The 9,415-nt window shown below is 36.0% G+C and overlaps 1 protein-coding gene across 1 annotated transcript; it reads right to left on the reverse strand.

The window, feature by feature from the left end:
- Positions 1 to 3,064: 3,064 nt before the first annotated feature.
- Positions 3,065 to 6,767, reverse strand: LOC120335582 (calcyphosin-like protein). Its single transcript, XM_039403116.2, has 4 exons — positions 6,520 to 6,767; positions 4,784 to 4,961; positions 4,051 to 4,260; positions 3,065 to 3,728 (listed from the first exon to the last, which is right to left on the reverse strand). The coding sequence occupies exons 1-4, from the start codon at positions 6,654 to 6,656 to the stop codon at positions 3,627 to 3,629; spliced, it is 627 nt and encodes a 208-aa protein (XP_039259050.1). The 5' UTR covers positions 6,657 to 6,767; the 3' UTR covers positions 3,065 to 3,626.
- Positions 6,768 to 9,415: the final 2,648 nt, after the last annotated feature.

The raw sequence follows: 9,415 nt of genomic DNA on the forward strand, positions 1-9,415 counted from the left end.
ATTAATAAATATAGACATAGTTTATTTTGAAACCTCTTTCAAAAGGAAAGGCAATATTTACCCAGATAAATACAATTTCGGGAAAGCAGACAAAACCTAAAATAAGATTTAAAACGTTACTATGAAGAAAGGAAAGTTAATGCAAAGATAAGGACATGCGTCGCTCACTCATAGATATATATGCTGCTAGACTTCTACTGCTTGAACATATATGCAACACGCCGCGGTTTCTTGGAAGCAAAATGCTCAATAACGCGCTGATTAAAGTCATGCATCCCAGAAATAACGTATCTGTGAATGGATAAAACAGCCAAAGAATTTAATCTATCTTGCTTCAATGTGTTTCTGAGATACGTTTTAATACGCTTCAGCGTGCTGAATGTTCGCTCTGCGTCGGCGGAAGAAATAGGCGTCGTCAAAATGATGTCCAGAAATTTTGCAGACGCCGCAAAGGTAGTTACTAGAGTGTTATCTATGAGGAACCCATAGAGCGCGCAAGTTGATGTGATGTTCAAAAAAGTTTGATTGGTGTATATACATCGCAATTCATTTTCCAATTTACCCACGTTTATCATGGGGTAAAATTTGGAGACAGTAGCCAACAAATGGATGGGAAATTGACGTGCAAATTTTAAAAAAATTTTGGGGTTCATCAAAGAGGAAGGTGTTCAGTGCGCAGACGATCGCCTATTTGATTCACCAGAATGTCACCAGCATTCCTTTGCAGACAAAATCAAACGCTGCATTGTTTGCCCGCGGCGTAAAGAAGCACTCCATGTGTCGTCGTATTTTATTGTTTCCCGGATACGAGATACAGCATTGCAGAAGTCTGAAATACACGACTGCACAGACGCTCCATCCATTAGCCTTGACTGCAATGCGCCGTATAATACATCCACGTGATAGAATATTGTGGAGAAAAAATGAAAACTCACCATCTTCTAGCAGACGCTTTAGACCTGCCGCCTCCCTCACAGAGCGTTCGTCCCAAACCGGAGAGCTCTGAATGCCATTGAAACACTCAATGAGCTCAGACCTAATTTCGGACACGCCCTGCACCACGCGTGATTGGAAGTTCCAACGTGTTGGTGCACAAGCTGGGAGACGGCGGCTACACATCTGGCGAATGGGGGTTAGAGCGCTTCGGCGAAACGGAAATAAATGAAGAAAACCCCGAAACATTTGCAAAAAATATACGGACGAGAGGGGTATCAAGACACATATTTTTAATAACGAGGTTAAATTGGTGTGCATAACAATGTAAAAAATGCGCATGAGGAAAATCTTCTTTTATATAAACTTGAACACCATGTTTCGACCCACTCATGACTGCCGCGCCGTCATAAGTTTGAGCTATCAATTTTGACTTCGCGTTGTAAGGCTGTAACACTTCTTTCAGTACAGCCGATATCCCCCAAGCCGTGCGATCAACGATTGGTACAAAGCTGTGAAATCTCTCGGTAGGTTTACCATCTTTCACAAACCGAAAAATCACAGCCAGTTGGGAAACGCACGTGATGTCAGTTGTCTCGTCTGACTGAATCGAAAGGAACTGGCAATTCTCAATTTCCAGAGCCAAATGTTGTAAATAAATTTTATACATTGAGTCGAGCAAATCATTTTGGATATCCTTAGATGTCCCTTTCGAAACAGTTGCGGCATCAAGATGATCTCTCAATACTGTATCTGGGGATGCGGTGTATTCCACCATATCCAAAAATACCCCTCTATTAGAAGAGGCAGCCCGTTCATCGTGCCCACGGAGGGACAGCTCGTGACAACCAATGAACTTCAAAACATCTATCAATCGACCGAGAACATGGCGGGTTTTCTCGACGATTTGGTTGTGCCGACGAATAGAAACCGCGAGTCCTTCATCCAACTGTGCTGCAATATTAACATTTCCGAATGTTCGGTATTTTACTGCATTGTCCAGATGCTCCATAGAAGATTGATGATCCCTGGCACGCTCGGAAAGATGTTTAAGATCTCTAAAACCAAATTTACACCAACGTGAGTCACGGGCGGTAGCAAAAAGTAGGCAATAAAAACAAAAAAGTGCATTTTTGTCCTCGTTGTAACACAACCATTCGTGTTTTTTATACCAAGTTTCTGCGCAGAATGTACGCCGACGCTTTCCTCCGTCATGGGATTGTTCCAGTGAACAATTTTTTGGTTGATAAGGCCCAAGACGTTGTACCTCTAATTTTTGTTCCAGCGGCAGCTGCGAAAACGGAGTGCGAAGTAATGCATCAACCTTATTCATTATGAGGTCTAAGGCTAAGAAATGCGAAGCCGGAAAGAAGTGAGGAGCTAAAAAGGAATGTGGAAAATCGAAAGCAAATGGACTAAAGGTCTCTAACTGATTCAAATAGTGAAACAAGCGACAAAAACGAAGGCGAGGTAACTATAAACTCTTCAAGCAACCAACGAACGAGAAGGAATGCGTGAATATGTCAACACGTTGTTGTAAGAAACGTCTGCATTGTGTCGTCATAATTTCGGGGGTAGCCCCGATGATTTAGTAAAAGAAACAGGAAACAAACGCGGCGAGTGGAAGATAAAAGAGAGAATACGATATACAATGAGCAACCGGGGCAAAATCGGCGTCGCCCCGTCGACGTTCGGCGAAGGCTTTGCTAGCGAAAAATGAACCATGTCGGGAGAATATGGCTAGTGTAGACAGTCTGTGCAACCGATATTGAGGTATTTTTCGAATATTTTTTATTATACCGAAAAAACAACCGGGGCATTGAATGAGTCACGTCAGGGTAGATGTTTCATTTATTGAAAGTTACACTAATAATAAATAAGCTAAGTAATCATAGGTTGTAATTTCGTCAATATGCAAATGCACGTACAACAGGCATATTTACCACTGATATATTCATTCTATCGGTTAAGTTAAATTATAACAAAGGATATATGACGCATTATTCCAAATCCTGCTTCATGTCCTAGGATGGTGATCAACTGAAATTGGTAAAATTAACAACAATTGCCTACATATTAGTGCTTAGCAACACTAAAAATTGTTGTGTGATATATAATTGAAGTATAGAAGTTTTGACTATTTCCATATTTAATTAAGAAATTAATTGATTTTCTGAATCAAGTTGCCGTTTATTATCAAGTAATGAGTTTTAATAACTCAAAAAAGAAAGTAGAACATATATTGTGGTAATTAGATAGCTATCAGACTACTCTAATTTATTTAATTATAACATAATTAAAACTGTTAACATTTACAAAGTGGAAAAAAATAAAAAAGGCATATCACACTCAAAGTATATATACATTTTGTAGTTTTAATCAAGCAGTCCTATGATGAACCGAAGAGCAGCAAAATCTTTTTTTTTATTACGCTAAGGTTTTATTGTAATAGTTGCAAATATACATGGAAAGTTATTGAAAGTAAAAATGGAAAGTGCAAAATAGTCAATTTCAATATCATATACCGGTATATAAAATCACTTGAGACAAGTTTGTCACAGTTTTCAAATCTATATAAAAACTTTGAATAACGTGATACATTAGGTAAGATATTCCTACGAATGATTCCGTCCTGATTTTTATCTCCGCCTTTTTGAAACTAATCTTCCATTATGTACTTTCTTAATTATTCGTTACAATTTCCATGCTTTCCGCATCATTACGTCAAAGTAGGCATCATGGTCAATTGAAGCACTCACACCAACATAGTAATTGAAGAATTCATCGTATGTCACCTGAGAAGGCAGGGAAGTATTATTTTGTTTTAAAGGGTTGCTTCAGTGAACCAGTTCATGTTAGCTTGTGTGAAAAGTAATTTCTTAATGTTTTGGAATCAAGGATTTCAGGATCACCTTTAAAAAATCTATGTGAAAATGCTTCTACGCATGAATAAAACGTTTTACTTATTTGCATTCAACACAACAAAATTGCACAAATATAAGCAATTGATCCAAAATCGAACTTTTACACAGGCCGATCCACATTACACAACCTTACAATGTACAAAGGTGACTAACCTATCAACCACAACAAAATTATTAGGAATAGCACAGCTACCTCGCCATCGGCATCCCCTGGTGTGTCAAAACTATCGAGAAATGTTCTAAACACTTGATCTTCAGTCCATTCACCATTTTGGTATTTCGGATGATGCGATGCATTATAAACGCCACGCAAATCTTCTACAGTGATAACTCCATCACCTGTTTTATCTAGTTTTCGAAAAGCTTTCTGTATGAGATTTTTCCTCGCTTTCGAAATAGGTGGCTGAATACAGATGTATGGGTACATAGAAAATCATATACATTTTTTCTGCTACTCATAACATGTTAAAGTGCATTTTTACATTTACTATACAAAATTGATAAAAATGTGCTACTTTGAAATTGAATGCTGTGTCCCCTAATGGACATTTTTTTTTAAAAAGATATGATTTTGATTGAAACATTTTCATACAAATCTCTCCAGGAGTGGTAATTAATCACTTCTAACAACTCAATGTACTTAGATTGCAGAACTTTTTGACTATTCCCATATCAAGAAATATTACCAACATATTGACACCTTAAGTGTAATGTTTTTTATTCAATTATTGAAAACATTTTTCCATGACAGCATGTAGGCTACACATGTGTTAATAAATCATTTTTATTTTTATTACAGTAAGGTATTAATTTGTATTTGTATATTTGATATGAACCTTAACTTAAGTAATACACAAATTGAATTGAAGCCCGCATATCATTTTGATTTCAGTTAGGACATTTTATTAGATATTCCATATACTTACCCTCAAACTCACTAAAAACTCATCGAAATCGATTGACCCAGACCCATCTCTGTCAAAAGCATTGTACATTTCCTGAACTTCCTCTGGTTCAATATCAACTCCATAATCTCGTAAACCCTTCTTAAACTCCTTGAAATCTATCTTCTTGTTACCATCATCATCCATTATCCGGAATGTTCTAATGAGCAAGCAAAAACAATTCAAATGCAAATATTTTTTCAAACAGAAAAATATTTGCATTATGTGTGCACTAGACTAGACTGCATTATAGATAACGATTCAGTGTTGATGAAGTATTCCAATACTTCATAAATAACTATTATACAGAAACAACAACGATACATGTATTTGGAAATGATAGTTCTATACTAGAAGCAAAGAAGTAGTAAGAACACTCAAAATAATAAACATTGCCTGTAAACTACAATGGTTGCAGCTGTTTCAACATACATGTTTACCATTAATATAAATGTTTTATGCTATTGAAAACTGTATCAAGCAATTAACTATCATACGTTCCTAAATAAAATTTTGTATATGATATTATGAAGATTTATGATAGGTGAAATCCAAAATTAAAGTTTAAATAAAAATGTTGAGTTTTAAGAATAAAGATTCGGCTTATGTTGGGGAGAGTCGGGTCCTTGACTCCACTGAAATGACAACACTCAGACTTGACTTGACGATAATTTACAGCCGGTCCAGCAATAAAATTTAGTGAAAGATGATTTATGATGCTGTATTGAAAAGTGAAAAATTCACTAGAATGTTGCAACAGTAAGTAAAAGTAGCCAGATGAATAATATTGATATGTGCTAAAACAGTTTGAAGATCAGAAAATTGTGGTATAACACAAGATGGAAGTAACAACTCTGACTCAATATTGAAATGGTTTAATGTTGTTTATCAAATCTACTTTGACTAAAATTATAACTCGAAACATCGAATAAAATTGGCTTGTGACTTAAGTGTGTGAATTGACTAAAAATAAATTAAGACTCATACTGACCCAATACACAGTTGGCCTGAGACTCGAATAATAATGCTTTCATACAACCCAGAGAAGCTTGTCAAACAGTTTTCAAATAAATAATTTCTATCTCAGCTACATTTCTACAAATCACAACATTGCTCGCGATATATAATCATATCATTTCAAATTAATGATTATAATTAATGTATAAAATTTTCACAGCCTCTAATTCTGACAGTGTACGGTGTGGCAACAAGAAAAAAGATTGCTTGAAGATCAGAAAAGTTCGACGAGGCTATGACTCTTGAAAAATAAGCCAACATCAATAAGATGATAACAGAAATAATGCAGATCTTTATGAAATATAACATAAATTTGGATGAGACCTATCTATCAACAACCGGGATCCTGATCACAATTGCCATAAATATATATATTCAAGGGTTTTATTATATTAGAAAAATTTAGAACAATTCAAAACAACATCTTATCAACAGCTCCCGTTGATTGTTTTCTCCGGAAAAATAACTACCATAAGGCCTTGACTATTTTTGTCAAGTGCTACAAGCAATGATTTTAATTAAAAATTTTTCTTGATCTTAATTCACACTTATGTCATGTGCTTGTACAAAATGTTCTCCCCAAATTTTAAAATCAAACCATTTACCTATGATAAAAGCTTTATATTCTGGTGATTATTGCATCACTGTAAAAGACTGACTACAATTGCTTCTATTTACAAACGATATATATGAAAAGTCACCTTCCCAGTCCTTTGATTCCACTTGATCCACGAGAAAGACACTGAAACCTCAACTTTTCAATGGGATTATTTGTAGTTTTCAGCTGCTGTTCAGCTTTAACCTTCATTTCCCGATCATGCCTAGCAGTTCCAGCCATCTATCAATTTTCTCCTACACCTCTTATAAACTGCATGAAAATATGTTAAACAAGCTTTCATATTAATATTATCATATTATTCTATTCACATGCAGGGTTGCACATGGGGCAAAAATATATTTCAATATAAGAGGTGCAATGATAAGCGCATTTAGGTAGTCTGGTAGTAGCTAGCCAATTGCTAATGAACACATACCGTACTGTCTTTCAGTCTTTGTATATAATTTAATAAGAATAAGTTATTTTCGGACATGTTAAATTCAAAGTAGTCAAATTGAGTTTAAAAATATCTGGTATAGTATAGTAATACAATTATCACATGACAAGAAAATGAGAGCGTTTGACTTTACATGTCATAGGTTGATGCATCTGCGTGTTTTGAACAACGGTCTGTATATTTTGGCCAGCGTTATTATAATGTGGCATAACTTTTGAATGCCATTCTCAGATGAGGGTTAGGAATACATGACATATTATTAAATTGCTGAGCCATGCCCACTAGAAGTAATTGTGGTTCTAACTAATACCATACTACCCACTGTATAGTACCCCAATTTTTACTTATATTATACTTCAACTGTTACCAGTAGTATTTAATAATTGATGTAATCTGGACTACAATTCGGCAATATTTTGGCATGTCCTTGGTGATTAGCCTTCCTTTTCGTGCTCTCAACTTTGGTTAAGCAATTTGGGATTTGATAATCAGCTTGGTGAAATAATTTTTTTGTCCTTATATTAAATACTGTTCACTCTTGTTTGAGAATTTTTATAGAATTATTAAAATGGTGTGGCAATAATTTCTATTATTTATCACATTTCTTATCTTTTATTCTAATTTCCTATTTACGTATTTATTTTTTGCTACCATATACCAATAATTTATCTAAAGCTTCTCTCTTTTTTCCAATTCTATCAATGCCCTATGGGTGCGTGTGTATGCGAGTGTGTATGATTTAATTTAATAGTTTTAGGTGAGTGAACACTTACCACTTCACTACTGGTACACTTTTTGGCAATACATTCCATCTTATATTCTGTACAATTAAAGCCTTATCCAAGATTTTGTTTACTCTCCTGATTTCATTACAGTATCAGTTTTCATTTATTTATTTTTATCAACCGTTCGGGTCTAGTATAGTTTAGTACCACAAGTACTTCCAGTTGGCATATCAAAACGAATTTTGCTTGTTGTATTCCTAACCCTCATCTGACTATGCCATCCGAAAATTCAGGTCATAGGGCTTGCCAAAGTATAATTACGATCGCCCGAAATAGCATTTGAGCCGCCGATAACGAACTCGCTATTGCTGGCGATCTCTCTCCTATCGTGACGGGAAAACGAGAGAAATAGCTTGCTCGATTTCGGGTGATCATCTGCGGGTTTTGGACAACTATCCGCATACTTTGGTGGGCCTTATTACGCCAATGTGACGTAGTCAGGTGGGGGTTAGGATTGGCATATGCAAAAATTGTTGAGCCAGGCCAACTAGAAGTGCATGTGGTACTAAACTACACCAGACCCAACCGTTCTATCGTCGTTTTTGTTGATTATGGAGTCGAAATAAACTTGTCTTATTTATTTTAACTGTCAGACTGCTAAACTGTATTTGTTTCGGCGAGCCTACTTATCGGTACCGGTACTTACAGACTTATTTCACAGTGCAGCAGTGACTTCTGGACTTACAGACCGACAGACGGTATCTGTACTTTTCAGTTGACATAGTGGGGGACGGGCAAGAATGACATATTTGAAATTGTTGAGCCACGCCCTATAATAGACTATCAGGTAAAAAATTATGGTACCGGTATAATATGTACTCAGTCAGTCAGTGGGGCGTGGACTACCGGTACGTACCGGTACCGGTAAAGAATCTGCCTATTTTTATAACCCTATTCATAAAGTACCCGTACCGGTAGCCTACGCTACCGACAATCCCTTTTATTTTTGAATAGTCCAACGTAACCTGATTCTTAAGCGTTGATCTTTCGCTTATCAGACTAGCAAAGAAGTCAGCAATAACCCTTAATCTGTTGATCGTGCTGGACACTGATTCCACGACTGTGCGCATTTTGCATGGCAACAGCTTTGTTTACATTTAGTGCTAAACCATGCGTAGAGAATTACGGTACGTCTTCGTTAACGGCATCGCTGATTACTCGAGCGTATCGAGTTGCTAATGGAGATGATCATCACTCCTGACCGAAACGTTGGCAGAAGATATAACGTGAGGTCGAAATTCACACGAAAAATACGGTACCGGTACAGGTACCATAGCAGTTCGAGATTGATATAAAAAAGGGAAAAGCCGTATTAAATGACGCAAAGACAGAAGTGATTTCATTAGTTCAAATGAAAGATATAATCATAAACCCAAGAATGAAAAACCTCACTTACACCCTTTGTAACCAATTTATTTCCACATCCTACTTTACTTAATTATAGTAATTTTACTGTTACCGGTAACTTAATTACTTATTACAATCTGGACTATAATTTGGCAATAATAGGCTCTAATTTGGGGAATGAAATGGTCTCGCCCACCTCTTCATGCACCCAATTCTGGCAACTTTGGTTGGGCAACTTGGCATTTGACTCCAACTATAATCAGCTTGGCAATATGTTTTCAATAGAATCTTCCTTTTATATACCTAATCAACGATTAGAAGATTGATCAATTTGGCAATGGCAACCATTACAAAAATATCAATATGGTGTGGCAGATAATTTTCTTTTCTAGTATTTGTTTATTTATTTT

This window comes from Styela clava, chromosome 2 (assembly GCF_964204865.1).
Source record: "Styela clava chromosome 2, kaStyClav1.hap1.2, whole genome shotgun sequence".
In the NCBI taxonomy this organism is placed as follows: Eukaryota; Metazoa; Chordata; class Ascidiacea; order Stolidobranchia; family Styelidae; genus Styela; species Styela clava.

Coding starts and splice junctions, on each gene's coding strand:
- LOC120335582 (XM_039403116.2), bottom strand. CDS start 6,656: ATGGCTGGAACTGCTAGGCATGATCGGGAAATGAAGGTTAAAGCTGAA. Junction 4,962..6,519: donor GGAATCAAAGGACTGGGAAG/GTGACTTTTCAT, acceptor CTTGCTCATTAG/AACATTCCGGATAATGGATG. Junction 3,729..4,050: donor CAGGGGATGCCGATGGCGAG/GTAGCTGTGCTA, acceptor CTGCCTTCTCAG/GTGACATACGATGAATTCTT.